Source organism: Ranitomeya imitator, chromosome 3 (genome assembly GCF_032444005.1).
Source record: "Ranitomeya imitator isolate aRanImi1 chromosome 3, aRanImi1.pri, whole genome shotgun sequence".
NCBI lineage: Eukaryota > Metazoa > Chordata > Amphibia > Anura > Dendrobatidae > Ranitomeya > Ranitomeya imitator.
Window position 1 is genome coordinate 497,850,238 of NC_091284.1, and position 20,122 is coordinate 497,870,359.

At 45.5% G+C, this 20,122-nt stretch overlaps 1 protein-coding gene across 2 annotated transcripts in view; it reads left to right on the top strand.

Annotated features, from left to right (window-relative positions):
• Nucleotides 1–9,243: 9,243 nt before the first annotated feature.
• Nucleotides 9,244–20,122, top strand: part of LOC138672179 (nuclease SbcCD subunit C-like) — a 135,018-nt gene continuing 124,139 nt past the window's right edge. The window contains exon 1 of one of the 2 annotated variants that reach the window (XM_069760192.1): nt 9,244–9,445. Coding sequence is in view for 1 of the 2 variants with exons in the window: in XM_069760190.1 (XP_069616291.1) it covers nt 9,434–9,445 (12 nt within the window). In the remaining variant the exon portion in view is untranslated. The remainder of the gene's footprint in view (nt 9,446–20,122) is intronic. The other variant, XM_069760190.1, reaches the window with a different exon arrangement.

Genomic DNA, 20,122 nt, shown 5'->3' on the forward strand with positions numbered 1-20,122 from the left:
CATCAGAGGACAGAGAAATAGGGGGATTCGGGGACCCTACAATACTCACCTGTGTCCCTGGATCCTCTTGCTGCTCCTCCTGGCCGCCGGCAGAAGAAAATGGCGGGCGCATGCGCAGTGCGCCCGCCATCTGTTTCCATCTGCCGGCCGGCAGGAGAACAGCAGTTGGGGCTAAAATTAGGGGTAGGGTTAGGGGTAGGGGTAGGGGTAGGGCTAGGGTTGGGGCTAAATTTAGGGTTAGGGTTGGGGCTAAATTTAGGGTTAGGGTTGGGGCTAAATTTAGGGTTAGGCTTCTTTCACACTTACGTCGGTACGGGGCCGTCGCAATGCGTCGGCCCGACATACCGACGCACGTTGTGAAAATTGTGCACAACGTGGGCAGCAGCTGTAGTTTTTCAACGCATCCGCTGCCCAATCTATGTCCTGGGGAGGAGGGGGCGGAGTTACAGCCACGCATGCGCGGTCAGAAATGGCGGATGCGACGTACAAAAAAGTTTCATTGAACGTTTTTTTGTGCCGACGGTCCGCCAAAACACAACTGATCCAGTGCACGACGGACGCGACGTGTGGCCATCTGTCACGATCCGTCGGCAATACAAGTCTATGGGCAAAAAACGCATCCTGCGGGCACATTTGCAGGATCCGTTTCTTGTCCAAAACGACGGATTGCGACGGAATGCCAAACGACGCAAGTGTGAAAGTAGCCTTAGGGCTAGGGTTAGGGTTGGGGCTAAAGTTAGGGCTAGGGTTGGGGCTAAAGTTAGGGTTAGAGCTGGGATTAGGGTTAGGGTTTGGATTAGGGTTGGTATTAGGGTTAGGGTTGGCATTAGGGTTACGCTTGGGATTAGGGTTAAGTTTGGGATTAGGGTTGTGATTAGGGGTGTATTGGGATTAGGGTTAGGTTTGAGGTTAGGGTTGAGATTAGGATTAGGGGTGTGTTGGATTTAGGGTTTTGATTAGGGTTATGGTTAGGGTTGACATTAGGGTTGTTTTGGGGTAAGGGTTGTGATTATGGTTAGGGTTAGTGATTAGGATTATGGATCAGGTTGGGATTAGGGTTAGGGGTGTGTTGGGGTTAGGGTTGGAGCTAGAATTGGGGGGTTTCCACTGTTTAGGTACATCAGGGGGTCTCCAAACACGACAGCCAATTTTGCGCTCAAAAAGTCAAATGGTGCTCCCTCCCTTCTGAGCTCTGCCGTGCGCCCAAACAGTGGGTTACCCCCACATATGGGGCATCAGCGTACTCGGGATAAATTGGACAACAACTTCTGGGGTCCAATTTCTCTTGTTACCCTTGTGAAAATAAAAACTTGGGGGCTACAATATCTTTTTTGTGAAAAAGTTCTCACCACACATCTAGATAAGTTCTTTGGGGGGTCTAGTTTCCAAAATGGGGTCACTTGTGGGGGGTTACTACAGTTTAGGTACATCAGGGGCTCTGCAATCGCAACATAATGCCCACAGACCATTCTATCAAAGTCTGCATTCCAAAATGGCGCTCCTTCCCTTCCGAGCTCTGCCGTGCACCCAAACAGTGATTTACCCCCACATATGGGGCATCAGCGTACTCGGGATAAATTGGACAACAACTATTGCAGTCCAATTTCTCCTGTTACCCTTGTGAAAATAAAAACTTGGGGGCTAAAAAATCTTTTTTGCGGAAAAAATTTATTTTTTTATTTTCACGGCTCTGCATTATAAACTTCTGTGAAGCACTTGGGCATTCAAGGTTCTCACCACACATCTAGATAAGTTCCATGGGGGGTCTAGTTTCCAAAATGGGGTCACTTGTGGGGGATTTCTACGGTTTAGGCACATCAGGGGCTCTCCAAACGCGACATGGCGTCCGATCTCAATTCCAGCCAATTCTACATTGAAAAAGTAAAACGGCACTCTTTGTCTTCCAAGCTCTGCGGTGCACCCAAACAGTGGTTTACCCCCACATATTGGGTATCGACGTACTCAGGAGAAATTGCACAACAACTATAGTGGTCTAATTTCTCCTGTTACCCTTGTGAAAATAAAAATTTGTGGGCAAAAAGATCATTTTTGTGTAAACAAAAGCGATTTTTTTATTTTCACGGCTCTACGTTATAAACTTCTGTGAAGCACTTGGGGGTTCAAAGTGCTCACCACACATCTAGATAAGTTCCTTAAGGGGTCTAGTTTCCAAAATGGTGTCACTTGTGGGGAGTTTCCACTGTTTAGGCACATCAGAGGCTCTCCAAACGCGACATGGCGTCCAATCTCAATTTCAGCCAATTCTACATTGAAAAAGTAAAACGGCGCTCCTTCACTTCCAAGCTCTGCGGTGCGCCCAAAAAGTGGTTTACCCCCACATATGGGGTATTGGCGTATTCAGGAGAAATTGCATAACAAAATTTATGGTTACATTTCTGTTTTTACACTTGTGAAAATAAAAAAAATGGTTCTGAATTAAGATGTTTGCAAAAAAAAGTTAAATGTTCATTTTTTCCTTCCACATTGTTTCAGTTCCTGTGAAGCACGTAAAGGGTTAATAAACTTCTTGAATGTGGTTTTGAGAACCTTGAGGGGTGTAGTTTTTAGAATGGTGTCACACTTCATTATTTTCTATCATACTAAATCATATAGAGACTGAGGCGTATTAACGAACTGTATATAAACAATCTTTATTAGAATAAAAACATACACGTAAAAAGTATTACCCACAGGTAGAAATGAGCCAAACAAAAAATCAAAAAATGGCACCACTCCTGAGCAACTAGCAAAATGACCAATAAATAATAGTATGATATAGTGACAGAAAGCTGGGTCCCTGCCAGAGTGCACGCTACACCTCACAGGATGTCTATTTAAACCGCAGTGGCACATCAAAGTTTTACAAAATCTAGTGATCTGCAGGAACAGCATGCACAACAGTCCTAAGGCTTAATATTAGTAAATAGCAGAGACTTACCAGAGCTCAAGAGATGGTGCCACAACCCCTACGCGCGTTTCGGCGCTGTGCCTTCGTCAGGGGGAGTGGCATCATACTCCAAACAAGCTCCTTTTAAACTGTGGTCAGCCAATGGAGACTTCCCTATACCATGTGGACAGGAAATGTACGCATACACTGATGCATGGTGGTATGTGTAGTTCCGATGTGTGTCATGTGCCGCCCATGGTCCTATCAGATGGTAGCTGTGCCCGGACGTCGTCAGCAATGGGCGGCACGCAAGGCACAGGTCCCCAGCCACGCGGCCGCACACGGGAGGAGACTCGACCAAACGGCCCGCCCACCCAACGACGCGCGTAGCAACAGGCCACGCCCACCGATGCATCACAACGTAACGCTACGATACTATAAACCTAGGATATGTAATACCCGAATATGGAGCACATCAGCCATAACCCTGTCAAGGTGCGGCATGCCCGCATGTCAAAAGGGGGCAGCACGCAAGGCACAGACCGCTCCCAAGCTGCACACGGGAGAAAACCCGGCCGAACGTCCCACCCATCCAATGACGCGCACGGCAAACAGCCGCCGCACGTCACCAGCAACGGGCAGGGCAGAAGGCACAAGTCACTCACCGGGATACACCCAGGAGAGGACCCAGTCAGACGGTCCGCCCATCCCATGACGCGCATGGCAACAATTCACGCCCCCCTAGTGTTATAAGTACATACACATCGGCAAGGAAAGAACGAGGTTGGCATGGTGCCGGAAAGTCAGCTGTGAGTATACCACAAGGTGCACAGTACAATACATCATAATTAAAACATAGATATGATCTTTACAATACTGCATGGAGATGTTAGAGGGAACCACAATTAATCCTATGTGATTTACAATTACAAAAGATGCACTTAATGTGCAAGAATAAAATTGCAATCGCCATCCAGATAGGCGTTAATGGATGATTGGTAAATATGACTAAAAACATCACTGACAAAAATTAGTGATAAAAACAAACAACATACAGCGAGTGATGTGTAAACTAATACATGAACGGAATGTGTACTAGTCCAACACTAAAGAAGTGTAGACAGTGAACAAAAATCTAATATAAACCCAATAGTCCGTTATCAATTGAGTATATATTTACAACATAGGCATAAACCATAAAAAGTAATGTATATAAGAATGCTTGTGAAAGTGAATACTAACAATTCCCTCAATACGTCTCCATGTATCTCACATAAAAAACACGTATAAAAAACATTTGAAAAAATTTTTTTTAACTTTTTTACTTTGTCCCGGGGGGGACATCACAGATCGGTGATCTGACAGTTTGCACAGCACTCTGTCAGATCACCGATCTGATAGGAGTGCAGGCTGCTTCACAGTGCCTGCTCTGAGCAGGCTCTGTGAAGCCACCTCCCTCCCTGCAGGACCCGGATCCGCGGCCATCTTGGATCCGGGGCTCGAGCAGGGAGGGAGGGAGGTGAAACCCTCGCAGCAACGCGATCACATCGCGTTGCTGCGGGGGGCTCAGGGAAGCATGCAGGGAGCCCCCTCCCTGCGCGGTGCTTCCCTGCACCGCCGGCACATCGCGATCATCTTTGATCACGGTGTGCCGGGGGTTAATGTGCCGGGGGCGGTCTTTGACCGCTCCTGGCACATAGTGCCGGATGGCAGCTGCGATAGGCAGCTGACACCCGGCTGCGATCGGCGGCACTCCCCCCGTGAGCGCTGCCGATCGCATATGACGTACTATTGCGTCCTTGGGAAGTAAAGCCCACCCCACATGGACGCAATAGTACGTCTAATGGCAGAAAGGAGTTAAAGAATATCACTCTTGCGATCCGTCAGGGTTAAAAGTAAGGGGGATTGACCATATTAGGACTAACTTGAGAGGTGGTAATTTGGGCCGTAGCTTGGCCCAGAAAGAGGCCAAGTGGATTTGGACTCTGAAAACGGTACAGCCAGATGGTCTAAATGAAAATTTAAGCTTTGCTCCCTTTATTTGAACTCCCACTCCGTGCAAAGTAACTTTTTTTATTTTTGTGGTATCAGTTTATTTGGTATTCACATGCTTTTATATGTTTTTAATTTGATACTAATATTTGTTACCCTTTCATGCTCTTTAGTGGGTTGTCAGTGGAGAACAAGTGGTATGTCCGGTTCTATACTTGGCGGCTGAATTTGGGCTAATCCGTTTACGTAGTATAGAGATCGAAGGACACCAGGATCTACTAGAGTGGCACAGAATGAAGATCTAAGGACATTTGAACTAATGGAAAAGTAATCTCCCATGTATCATCGAATGTCATTTAAAGGACTAAGACCATGGACTTTACGGATGGGTGATAGAAATATATACTTTGGATATAGCTATGTCCATATATGAATTATGTGCCTGCCAATTTGCTGTTTTTGTATGTGGACATATGATAGTAGAGAGATGTTGGATGTGTTAGATCACTTTTTTGCACAAACTCTATACTGGTATCTAAGGTGGTCTTTTATACGTGTTTTTTTATACGTGTTTTTTATGTGAGATACATGGAGACGTATTGAGGGAATTGTTAGTATTCACTTTCACAAGCATTCTTATATACATTACTTTTTATGGTTTATGCCTATGTTGTAAATATATACTCAATTGATAACGGACTATTGGGTTTATATTAGATTTTTGTTCACTGTCTACACTTCTTTAGTGTTGGACTAGTACACATTCCGTTCATGTATTAGTTTACACATCACTCGCTGTATGTTGTTTGTTTTTATCACTAATTTTTGTCAGTGATGTTTTTAGTCATATTTACCAATCATCCATTAACGCCTATCTGGATGGCGATTGCAATTTTATTCTTGCACATTAAGTGCATCTTTTGTAATTGTAAATCACATAGGATTAATTGTGGTTCCCTCTAACATCTCCATGCATTATTGTAAAGATCATATCTATGTTTTAATTATGATGTATTGTACTGTGCACCTTGTGGTATACTCACAGCTGACTTTCCGGCACCATGCCAACCTCGTTCTTTCCTTGCCGATGTGTATGTACTTATAACACTAGGGGGGCGTGAATTGTTGCCATGCGCGTCATGGGATGGGCGGACCGTCTGACTGGGTCCTCTCCTGGGTGTATCCCGGTGAGTGACTTGTGCCTTCTGCCCTGCCCGTTGCTGGTGACGTGCGGCGGCTGTTTGCCGTGCGCGTCATTGGATGGGTGGGACGTTCGGCCGGGTTTTCTCCCGTGTGCAGCTTGGGAGCGGTCTGTGCCTTGCGTGCCGCCCCCTTTTGACATGCGGGCATGCCGCACCTTGACAGGGTTATGGCTGATGTGCTCCATATTCGGGTATTACATATCCTAGGTTTATAGTATCGTAGCGTTACGTTGTGATGCATCGGTGGGCATGGCCTGTTGCTACGCGCGTCGTTGGGTGGGCGGGCCGTTTGGTCGAGTCTCCTCCCGTGTGCGGCCGCGCGGCTGGGGACCTGTGCCTTGCGTGCCGCCCATTGCTGACGACGTCCGGGCACAGCTACCATCTGATAGGACCATGGGCGGCACATGACACACGTCGGAACTACACATACCACCATGCATCAGTGTATGCGTACATTTCCTGTCCACATGGTATAGGGAAGTCTCCATTGGCTGACCACAGTTTAAAAGGAGCTTGTTTGGAGTATGATGCCACTCCCCCTGACGAAGGCACAGCGCCGAAACGCGCGTAGGGGTTGTGGCACCATCTCTTGAGCTCTGGTAAGTCTCTGCTATTTACTAATATTAAGCCTTAGGACTGTTGTGCATGCTGTTCCTGCAGATCACTAGATTTTGTAAAACTTTGATGTGCCACTGCGGTTTAAATAGACATCCTGTGAGGTGTAGCGTGCACTCTGGCAGGGACCCAGCTTTCTGTCACTATATCATACTATTATTTATTGGTCATTTTGCTAGTTGCTCAGGAGTGGTGCCATTTTTTGATTTTTTGTTTGGCTCATTTCTACCTGTGGGTAATACTTTTTACGTGTATGTTTTTATTCTAATAAAGATTGTTTATATACAGTTCGTTAATACGCCTCAGTCTCTGTATGATTTAGTCTATATCTGCGTAGAACGGGGGCATATATAGGATTGGTTTGAGCTTACATTATTATATAATTACTCTAACAATTTTTTCCAATCATGGGAGTACTGTTTTGATTCTCATTATTTTCTATCATATAGACCCCTCAAAATAACTTCAAATGTGATGTGGTCCCTAAAAAAAATGGTGTTGTAAAAATGAGAAATTGCTGGTCAACTTTTAACCCTTATAACTCCCTAACAAAAAAAAATTTTGTTTCCAAAATTGTGCTGATTTAAAGTAGACATGTGGGAAATGTTATTTATTAACTATTTTTCGTGACATATCTCTCTGATTTAAGGGCATAAAAATACAAAGTTTGAAAATTGCAAAATTTTAAAAATTTTCGCCATATTTCCGTTTTTTTCATAAATAATCGCAAGTAATATCGAAGAAATGTTACCACTAACATGAAGTACAATATGTCACGAAAAAACAATCTCAGAATCAGCGGGATCCGTTGAAGCGTTCCAGAGTTATAACCTCATAAAGTGACAGTGGTCAGAATTGCAAAAATTGGCCTGGTCATTAAGTACCAAATTGGCTCTGTCACTAAGGGGTTAAAGAAAACTGTTTGTTTGTGGACTCCTGCTCCCCAAACCACTCAGTGGCATAACCTTTCAAACTTTCATTCATGCTGAAAACTTTTATAACTATCTGAAACTAAATCTCTAAAACTGAACTACTTGTGTTTCTCCCTTCTACTAACCTCACTCTATCCAACATCGAAATTACCCTGGAGGGTTCAACCATAACTCCCAAGCAGCATGCCCGCTGTCTTGGGGTCATATTCAACACTGAACTTTCCTTTACTCCCTATATCCAATCACTCACTCGCACCTGTCATCTGCATCTTAAAAACATCTCCAGAATCCGACCTTTTCTCACCTTTGAAACTGCTAAGACTCTTACTGTCGCTTTTATTCATTCCCGTCTGGACTACTGCAACTCTCTTCTGATCAGTCTCCCTCTTTCCAAACTTTCTCCTCTCCAATCCATCTTGAATGCGGCAGCCAGGGTCATATTTCTGTCCAGCCGCTTCACCGATGCCTCCATCTTGTGCAAGTCATTACACTGGCTACCCATTCGCTACAGGGTCCAGTATAAACTCATCTCTCTCACCCACAAAGCTCTCCACAGTTCTGCACCGCCTTATATCTCCTCTCTCATCTCTGTCTATCACCCTACACATGCCCTCCGTTCTACAAATGACCTAAGACTAACATCCCCCGTAATCCGAACCTTGCACCTACGTCTCCAAGACTTCTCTCGTGCTGCGCCAGCTCTCTGGAATGCCCTTCCCCAGACGATCAGACTGATACCTAGCCCTGACCTATTCAAGCGTGCTTTAAAAACCCATCTCTTCAAACAAGCCTACCACATCAACTACTCAGTAAACTAACTTTGTCCTGTTCCCTGCTTCCAAATATTATCTGCATGTGAATCTGCACCCTACTATTCATCTGTCTCCACACCCTCCATACACATGATAACTGCACTTGATACTTGACTATTGCACTTAAACACACGGGCTGATGACCGGATCATGCAGCTTTATATGAAAATCCCTATTTATTATAATTGCCAGACCAGAAATAACAAGCACTTTTCACCTATTGTGTCCCCCATTTCCTTGTAGATTGTAAGCTTGCGAGCAGGGACCTTACTCCTAATGTCACTGTTTAAATTGTCTTAACTTGTACTGAATTTATTGTCTGTACATGTCCCCACTTAATTGTAAAGTGCTGCGGAATATGTTGGCGCTATATAAATAAAAATTATTACTAATTATTATTATTACTGAACTTGATTTATTTGTATGAGAATAATGAGCAGACAAACAGAACAAAGTGTTTGGGTGTTCACCAGACAATTACTGTCACTCACTCCTCTCTGTAAGGCTGTGTGTAGTGTATCTTGGACACACATTTATCATGATCAACTGTAAGCAACTGCAGAAAAGATGACAATGAACTTAGTGCCTCGGGTTGTTTGCTGAGGCATTATGTTGTTGGCTGCCTCCTGTGGAGACAAAAGCTTAAGCAAACAGCTACAGTGGACTATAACTGTAAACCAGCCTTGCCCCTGGATTTCAGTTTCTTCCCTCTGTCTTTTGTGTACACTCAATGACTGTAACTTGGCCTCCAGGTAGGACCTGCTGCCTGCTCCTGGTTCTTTTGTACCTGTAAAGTGTATTTCAGTTGCAAGTGGGGACTAGCTTAGGAAACACCTCTCCTGGCACTAACGGAAATTAATTAAATTGTGAGCGTACAATAGGAGCAAACGACATAAAAGTGGCCACTTTTGTAAAATCAGCACAGGGTAAAATGAGGAGAAAATTGGAACGACGATCTGAATAGGATTCTTCCGAGCCTGAATCTCTTGCTTCATGGACTATAAGGTAAGTTGATTGCTATTTACCGGTAACCTGCTCATATACTCTTACAATGAATTGCTTTATATAACACAGGTTTGGAGCTAAATTACTAATATATTGTTTTTCTAAATTTCACTTCCAAAGTGCTTATCACGAACATGGTAGCTCCAGGATCTGGAAATAATATCTTCTTAGATAGACTGTTCTTTTATGGACTGGATATATAGCTAAAGGCTTAAAGAAACACTGTCACTAAGATTTGTATACATTAAATGTGTGTATGTGCATGTAATGTAGTCTAGTGTGAGTGTATTAGTATACTGACCTATCGCTGTTCTCTCCGGTGTCCAGCACCAATCTTCTCTGCTTCTCAGTGACGTCACCACTCTACAGACTGGCCGGATCACTCTATGTGACCCGGAAGTGAATATTAGGGTACATACCCATATGTGAGAAAAAAAAGTTCCAATATCTGAACCGAAAAAAACGGGCGAGTGTCATGCGAGTACAATTGTGATTGCTATCCGATTGCAATGCGATCTTTACCATGAGCTTTTACATACAGCAGTCCTCTGTCATTTACACATCATTTTCAAAGGAAATATTTGTCAAAACACACACACACATACCATATATACTCGAGCATAAACCGAGATTTTCAGCCCACTTTTTTGGGCTGAAAGTCCCCATCTAGTCTTATACTCAAGTCATACCCAGGGGTCGGCAGGGGAGGGGGAGCGGGGGATGTCTAATTATACTCACCTGCTCCTGGCGTGGTGTCCCTGCAGGCCCCTGGCTTCCCCGGCGTCGGCAGCTTCTTCCTGTACTGAGCGGTCACATGGTACTGCTCATTACAGTAATGAATATGCGGCTCCACCTCCCATAGGGGTGGAGCCGCATATTCATTACTGTAATGAGAGGTAACGCTGACCGCTCAGTACAGGGAGAAGCTGCAGCGCCGGGGAAGCAGGGACCGCGCCAGGAGCAGGTGAGTATAGCGGGGAGGGGAGCGCTGCGCGATATTCACCTGCTCCTCGTTCCGGGCACTGCTCTGTCTTCACCGTCTTATGCAGTGACGCTCAGGTCAGAGGGCGCGGTGACGTAGTTAGTGCACGTCCTCTGCCTGAACGTCAGTGCTGAAGACGGAGCGGCGCCGGAATGAAGTCAGGTGAATATTTAAAGTGCCGGGGGCCTGAGCGATGGAGAGGTGAGTATGTGATTTATTTTTTTTTATTGCAGCAACAGCAAATGGGGCAAGTGTCTGTATGGAGCATCTATGTGGCCATAACGTTTGTGCAGCATTATATGGGGCAAGTGTCTGTATGGGGCCACAACTTTTGTGCAGCACTATATGGAGCAAGTGTCTGTATGGGGCCATAATTAATGTTTGTGGAGCATTATGGTATATGGGGCAAGTGTCTGTATGGGGCCATAATCAACGTTTGTGCAGCACTATATGGGGCAAATATCTTTATGGAGCATCTTATGGGGCTGCAATCAGCATTTGTGCAGCATTATATGGGACAAGTGTCTGTATGGAGCATCTTATGGGGCCATAATCAAGGTTTGTGCAGCATTATATGGGGCAAATATCTGTATGGAGCATCTTATGGGGCTGTAATCAGCATTTGTGCAGCATTATATGGGACAAGTGTCTGTATGGAGCATCTTATGGGGCCACACCGTTTGTGCAGCACTATATGGAGCAAGTGTCTGCATAATCAACGTTTGTGCAGCACTATATGGGGCAAATATCTTTATGGAGCATCTTATGGGGCCATAATCAGCATTTGTGCAGCATTATATGGGGCAAGTGTCTGTATGAAGCATCTTATGGGGCCATAACGTTTGTGGAGCACTATATGGGGCAAGTGTCTGTATGGGGCCATAACTTTTGTGCAGCACTATATGGGGCAAGTGTCTGTATGGGGCCATAATTAACGTTTGTGGAGCATTACGGTATATGGGGCAAGTGTCTGTATGGAGCATCTTATGGGGCCATAATTAAGGTTTGTGCAGCACTATATGGGGCAAATATCTTTATGGAGCATCTTATGGGGCCATAATCAGCATTTGTGCAGCATTACATTGGGCAAATGTGTCTATGGAGCATCTTATGGGGTGATTATTAACCTTTATGCAGCATTATATGGGGCATATTTTAATATGGAGCATCTTATGGGGCCATCATAAACTTTATGGAGCATTATATGTGGCTCCTGATTCAATATGGATATTCAAAAACACTTAACCTACTGATGTCTCAATTAATTTTACTTTTATTGGTATCTATTTTTACTTTGACATTTACCGGTAGCTGCTGCATTTCCCACACTAGGTTTATACTCGAGTCATTAAGTTTTCCCAGTTTTTTGTGGCAAAATTAGGGGGGTTGGCTTATACTCGGGTCGGCTTATACTTGAGTATATACTGTATATAATTGATAGATAGAAGAAAAGCCGGCAATTCCTGTGGGTGTACAGTAAAATCACACTGACAAGATAGAATAGATAGACTAAATATATACACATAGAATGAGTGTATATATACAGTACAGACCAAAAGTTTGGACACACCTTCTCATTTAAAGATTTTTCTGTATTTTCATGACTATGAAAATTGTAAAGTCACACTGAAGGCATCAAAACTATGAATTAACACGTGTGAAATTATATACTTACCGTATATACTCGAGTATAAGCCGAGATTTTCAGCCCATTTTTTGGGGCTGAAAGTCCCCCTCTCGGCTTATACTCGAGTCATATACCGGGAGGTCAGCAGGTGAGGGGGAGCGGGGGCTGTGTAATTATACTTACCTGCTCCTGGCGCGGTCCCTGCAGTCCCTGGCTTCCCCGGCGCTGCAGATTCTTCCTGTACTGAGCGGTCACATGGCACCGCTCATTACAGAAATGAATAGGCGGCTCCACCTCCCTTAGGGGTGGAGCCGCATATTCATTGCTGTAAATGATCGGTAACTGTGACCGCTCAATTACAGGAAGAAGCTGCAGCGCCGGGGAAGCCAGGGACTGCAGGGACCGCGCCAGGAGCAGGTAAGTATACGGGGAGGGGAGCGCTGCGCTATATTTACCTGCTCCTCGCTCCGGTGCGGCTCCGTCTGCAGTGTCCTCTAGCAGTGATGCTCAGGTCAGAGGGCGCGGTGACGTAGTCAGTGCGCGCCCTCTGCTGAGCGTCAGTGCTGGAGACGGAGCCGCACGAGGAGCAGGTAAATATTGACAGCGCCGGCGTCCTGAGCAAGAGAGGTGAGTATGTGATTTTTTTTTTTATTGCAGCAACAGCAGCAGCATTCTATATGGCACAGCTTGATAAGGAGCATCTATGGGGCCATAATCAAAGGTGCAGAGCATATATATATATGGCACAGCTTTATAAGGAGAATCTATGGGGCCATAATGAACAGTGCAGAGCAATATATATATGGCACAGCTTTATAAGGAGCATCTATGGGGCCATAATCAACGGTGCAGAGCAACATATATATGGCATAGCTTTATAAGGAGCATCTTTGGGGCCATAATGAACAGTGCAGAGCAATATATATATGGCACAGTTTTATAAGGAGCATCTATGGGGCCATAATCAACGGTGCAGAGCAATATATATATGGCAGAGCTTTCTATCGAGCATCTATGGGGCCATAATGAATGGTGCAGGGCATTGTATATAGCACAGTTGTATATGGAGCATCTATGGGGCAATAATGAACGGTATGGAGCATCTATTTTTATTTTTGAAATTTACCAGTAGCTGCTGCATTTCCTACCCTAGGCATATACTCGAGTCAATAAGTTTTCCCAGTTTTTTGTGGCAAAATTAGGGGGGTCGGCTTATACTCGGGTCGGCTTATACTCGAGTATATACGGTAACAAAAAAGTGTGAAGCAACTGAAATTATGTCTTATATTTTAGGTTCTTCAAAGTAGCCACCTTTTGCTTTGATGACTGATTTGCACACTCATTCTCTTGATTAGCTTCAGGAGGTAGTCACCGGGAATGGGTTACAATTCACAGGTGTGCCCTGTCAGGTTTAATAAATGGGATTTCTTGCGTTATAAATGGGGTTGGGACCATCAGTTGTGTTGTGCAGAAGTCTGGTGGATACACAGCTGATAGTCCTACTGAATAGACTGTTAGAATTTCTATTATGGCAAGAAAGTAAAGAAAAAAGAGTGGCCATCATTACTTTAAGAAATGAAGGTCAGTCAGTCTGAAAAATTGGGAAAACTTTGAAAGTGTCCCCAAGTGCAGTTGCAAAAACCATCAAGCGCTACAAAGAAACTGGCTAACATGAGGACCGCCCCAGGAAAGGAAGACCAAGAGTCACCTCTGCTTCTGAGGATAAGTTTATCCGAGTCACCAGCCTCAGAAATCGCAGGTTAACAGCAGCTCAGATTAGAGACCAGGTCAATGCCACACAGAGTTCTAGCAGCAGACACATCTCTACAACAACTGTTAATAGGAGGCTTTGTACAGCAGGCCTTCATGGTAAAATAACTGCTAGGAAACCACTGCTAAAGACAGGCAACAAGCAGAAGAGACTTGTTTGGGCCAAGGAACACAAGGAATGGAAATAAGGCCAGTGGAAATCTGTGCTTTGGTCTGATGAGTCCAAATTTGAGATATTTGGTTCCAACCACCGTGTCTTTGTGTGATGCAGAAAAGGTGAACAGATGGACTCTATATGCCCGGTTCCCACTGTGAAGCATGGAGGAGGTGTGATGGTGCTTTGCTGGTGACACTGTTGTGGATTTATTCAAAATTGAAAGCATACTGAACCAGCATGGCTACCACATCATCTTGCAGTGGCATGCTATTCCATCCGGTTTGCGTTTAGTTGGACCATCATTTATTTTTCAACAGGACAATGACCCCAAACACCCCTCCAGGCTGAGTGAGGGCTATTTGACCAAGAAGGAGATTGATTGGGTGCTACACCAGATGACCTGGCCTCCACAGTCACCAGACCAGAACCCAATCAAGATGGTTTGGGGTGAGCTGGACCGCAGAGTGAAGGCAAATGGGCCAACAAGTGCTAAGCATCTCTGGGACCTCCTTCAAGATTATTGGAAGACCATTCCCGGTGACAACCTCTTGAAGCTCATCAAGAGAATGCCAAAAGTGTGCAACGCAGTCATTAAAGTAAAAGGTGGCTACTTTGAAGAACCTAGAATATAAGACATAATTTCAGTTGTTTCACACTTTTTTGTTAAGTATATAATTCCACATGTGTTAATTCATAGTTTTGATGCCTTCAGTGTGAATGTACAATTTTCATAGTCATGAAAATACAGAAAAATCTTTAAATGAGAAGGTGTGTCCAAACTTTTGGTCTGTACTGTGCATATATATATATATATATATATATATATATATATATATATATATATATATATACACACACATGTATGTGTGTGTATATATATATATATATATATACAGTGGGGCAAAAAAGTATTTAGTCAGTCAGCAATAGTGCAAATTCCACCACTTAAAAAGATGAGAGGCGTCTGTAATTTACATCATAGGTAGACCTCAACTATGGGAGACAAACTGAGAAAAAAAAATCCAGAAAATCACATTGTCTGTTTTTTTAATATTTTATTTGCATATTATGGTGGAAAATAAGTATTTGGTCAGAAACAAAATTTCATCTCAATACTTTGTAATATATCCTTTGTTGGCAATGACAGAGGTCAAACGTTTTCCGTAAGTCTTCACAAGGTTGCCACACACTGTTGTTGGTATGTTGGCCCATTCCTCCATGCAGATCTCCTCTAGAGCAGTGATGTTTTTGGCTTTTCGCTTGGCAACACGGACTTACAAATCCCTCCAAAGGTTTTCTATAGGGTTGAGATCTGGAGACTGGCTAGGCCACTCCAGGACCTTGAAATGCTTCTTACGAAGCCACTCCTTCGTTGCCCTGGCGGTGTGCTTTGGATCATTGTCATGTTGAAAGACCCAGCCACGTTTCATCTTCAATGCCCTTGCTGATGGAAGGAGGTTTGCACTCAAAATCTCACGATACATGGCCCCATTCATTCTTTCATGTACCCGGATCAGTCGTCCTGGCCCCTTTGCAGAGAAACAGCCCCAAAGCATGATGTTTCCACCACCATGCTTTACAGTAGGTATGGTGTTTGATGGATGCAACTCAGTATTCTTTTTCCTCCAAACACGACAAGTTGTGTTTCTACCAAACAGTTCCAGTTTGGTTTCATCAGACCATAGGACATTCTCCCAAAACTCCTCTGAATCATCCAAATGCTCTCTAGCAAACTTCAGACGGGCCCAGACATGTACTGGCTTAAGCAGTGGGACACGTCTGGCACTGCAGGATCTGAGTCCATGGTGGCGTAGTGTGTTACTTATGGTAGGCCTTGTTACATTGGTCCCAGCTCTCTGCAGTTCATTCACTAGGTCCCCCCGCGTGGTTCTGGGATTTTTGCTCACCGTTCTTGTGATCATTCTGACCCCACGGGGTGGGATTTTGCATGGATCCCCAGATCGAGGGAGATTATCAGTGATCTTGTATGTCTTCCATTTTCTAATTATTGCTCCCACTGTTGATTTCTTCACTCCAAGCTGGTTGGCTATTGCAGATTCAGTCTTCCCAGCCTGGTGCAGGGCTACAATTTTGTTTCTGGTGTCCTTTGACAGCTCTTTGGTCTTCACCATAGTGGAGTTTGGAGTCAGACTGTTTGAGGGTGTGCACAGGTGTCTTTTTATACTGATAACAAGTTTAAACAGGTGCCATTACTACAGGTAATGAGTGGAGGAAAGAGGAGACTCTTAAAGAAGAAGTTACAGGTCTGTGAGAGCCAGAAATCTTGATTGTTTGTTTCTGACCAAATACTTATTTTCCACCATAATATGCAAAAAAAATGATAAAAAAACAGACAATGTGATTTTCTGGATTTTTTTTTCTCAGTTTGTCTCCCATAGTTGAGGTCTACCTATGATGTAAATTACAGACACCTCTCATCTTTTTAAGTGGTGGAACTTGCACTATTGCTGACTGACTAAATACTTTTTTGCCCCACTGTATATATATATATAATGTCTAAGGGTCACTTCCGTCTTTCAGTCTTTCTGTCTGTCACGGATATTCATTGGTCGCGGCCTCTGTCTGTCATGGAATCCAAGTCGCTGATTGGTCTCGCCAACTGCCTGTCATGGCTGCCGCAACCAATCAGTGACGGCCACAGTCCGATTAGTCCCTCCCTACTCCCCTGCAGTCAGTGCCCGGTGCCCGCTCCATACTCCTCGCAGTCACCGCTCACACAGGGTTAATGCCAGCGGCAATGGACCGCGTTCTGCTGTGGGTAACTCACTCTGTTACCGCCGCTATTAACCCTGTGTGTCCCCAACTTTTTACTATTGATGCTGCCTATGCAGCGTCAATAGTAAAAGGATCTAATGTTAAAAATAATAAAAAATCATTATATATTCACCTTCCGCCGCCTTTCCCGCTCCTCGCGACGCTCCGGTAACGCTACGTTCACATTTGCGTTGTTGAGCGCAGCGTCGTCGACGCAACCCACAACGCATGTACACAACGCAGCATTTTTTGACGCATGCGTTGTCATAAACTAGTAAAGTTCTGGATTTTTGGCGCAAGTAGCGTCGTCCGCGCCCTGTCTGGTGCGCCTAAATGACGCATGCGTCGTAAAACGCATTACAAAGCATACCAATGCATGTCCATGCACCCCCCATGTTAAAGATAGGGGCGCATGACACATGCGTCGGTATGCGTTGACGATGCTGCGCCCAACAACGCAAATGTGAACATAGCGTAACCTCTCCATGCAAGCGGCAGGTTCCGGTGGCAAGGATGGTATGCGACAAGGACCTGCCATGACGTCACGGTCATGTGACTGCGACCTCATCACAGGTCCTGCGCGAGAAGGACCTGCCATGACATCATCACGGGTCCTGCGCTACCAACACTGGGACCAGAAGCTGCCGAGTGCACCATACACAGGCGACATGACTACAAGGGCTCCCTCGGAAGGTGAGTGTCACGCTCACGCCCTGACTGGTGGGCGTGAGCTCGGGGGGTTTGTGGCCCCACTGTGCCACAAACCAGACTACCCTGGAAGGGGCGTGACTATGACAGCTGCCTGGGTTTTCACTGGAGCCTCTGATGGTGAGGACAGGCTTGTGCAGCAGGCAGCTGCCAGGTGCTACTCCAGGGTGGTGTCTGGCTGTGGCTGCTGATCCCACTTGGGAGACAGGAACACCAGGATTGGTGCGGGCATCAGGCAGGACTGGCAGAAGAGCACGGCTGGAACACAGACGAGTAGGCTGGCATGGCTAAGACAGGGCTGGCAGAGACACGGCGGAGAACTCAGGGCTGGCAGAGACACGGCAGGAAACAGGACTGGCTAGGACAGCAGGAACACAGGACTGGAAGGCAGGGCAGGACTGGCAGGAACACAGGATTGGGAGGCACTGCAGAGAACACAGGACTGGAAGGCAGGGCAGGAACGGCAGGACTGGCAGGAACACAGGATACACAGGACTGGTTGATGTGGTGTATGAATCAGGCTGCACTCAGATGACACCCGAGTGCAGTCCTATTGTGAGTGTGATGAAGGAACAGGTAGGGACCTGTACACACAGAAGATGCAGGTACGGAAACAAGCCAGAAGGAGAGAAGAAAGCAGAGCCAAGAGCGGAGACGCTGGAGGCGGAGCCAAGAGCGGAGACGCTGGAGGCGGAGCCAAGAGCGGAGACGCTGGAGGCGGAGCCAAGAGCGGAGACGCTGGAGGCGGAGCCAAGAGCGGAGACGCTGGAGGCGGAGCCAAGAGCGGAGACGCTGGAGGCGGAGCCAAGAGCGGAGACGCTGGAGGCGGAGCAAAGAGCGGAGACGCTGGAGGCGGAGCCAAGAACGGAGACGCTGGAGGCGGAGCCAAGAACGGAGACGCTGGAGGCGGAGCCAAGAGCAGATACGGAGCCAAGTGCAGAAACACAGGAGGCGGAGCCAGATAGTACCGCAAAGAGCGGAGCCAGATAGAACCACAAAGAGCGGAGCCACAGAGCAAAGCCAGAGAGTGCGAAGCAAAGTCTGAGTGCAGAGCCGCAAGAGTGCGGAGTGTAAGCAAACAGAAAACACAAGGAAAGAAAGCAGGGAAGGAAGCCACAGACAAGGAGACCGAGAAAAGACAAAGTACAGACAAGGCAATAGAACAAGACACAGGGACAAAGACACAGGGACCAGGATATTCTGCCTCCTGGAGGGCGGACTACAAGAACAAGGCAAAAGCACAGAGAAAAGCTCAGAGGGAGTAACTCAAGCAAGGCCAGGCAAACTCAGCAGCTAAACACTAACTGAGCTAACACATTGCACAGGCTCAGACCACAGGGTGGAGCTGCACTATATACAGGAGGCCTCTTGGTAATTGGTCAGGAACTGATTGGACAGGTGCACCTGATTCCTATAAGAACCAGAGAGTTCAGGCGCCGGCCCCCTATACACATAGCCATGAGGCATGCAGAGAGCAGAGACACAGAACATGGAGCTGGCATTAAAGAGAAAGCACATCATGGCCTGGAGCAGTGGGTAAGATTGTGTGAGAGATGTGAGGCCATGCTGTGATGCCAGCAGAGTTGTTACAGTGAGTATATGTTTATTTTTTATTTTTTAACCTGTGACATACGTGGCTGGGCAATATTCTACGTGGCTCTGTTGTGTATACTACGTCGCTGTGCAATAAACTACGTAGCTCTGTGCTGTATACTACGTCACTGGGCAATATACTATGTAGCTGGGCAATATACTACGTGGCTCTGTGCTGTATACTACGTGACTGGGCAGTATACTACGTAACTGGGCAATATACTATGTGGGCCGTGCAATATACTACGTGGACATGCATATTCTAGAATACCCAATGTGTTAGAATCGGGCCACCATCTAGTATATATATATATATATATATATATATATATCACAGAAAGATTGAAGATTAGCCGGTAATTCGTCTGCCGGCTTCTGTAAAATAATCACTGCAGGAGCCGACAGGATAGAAGAGATGGATTACATACAGTAAAGACAAATAAAATATGTACGTGTGTGTGCAAATTATTGTACATGTATTTAATTAATAAAAGATTATTTTTTGGAAAAAATGGCGTGGGCTCCTGCGCAATTTTCAAAACCAGCAAAGGGAAAACCGACAGATGGGGGCAGATGTTTATAGCCTGGGAAAAGGGGGAATTATTGGGGTATTGTCAAGAGGAAGATAAGAGACACCAGACCCAACAATGCAGACAAGCTCAAGGCTGCTATCAAAGCACCAAAAACAGGCAAAGATGCTTACCTGTCTAAATAGGCCTCAATACAAATGCACAAGCAGGGTGCAGCGGACGCACACAAAATAGGCTGTAGCCAGATGCTTTGTATTCCTTGTGTGAACACGCCACATACAGAGTATTTTATCTTAGTGCATTGGTGTACCACACAGCCAAACCCTTATTGAAGGCTTGCTGTTTCATTAGGTATTGCACCTGTGCATTTGCTATTTTGTTTGGGTCCGCTGCACCCTGCTTGTGCATTTGTATTGAGGCCTATTTAGACAGGTAAGCATCTTTGCCTGTTTTTGGTGTTTTCTTAAAGAGAAATTATTAAACATGTCATCCCATTCCCGCTGAACCTGGGGGGTCTCCAAAATCCCCGGCAAGG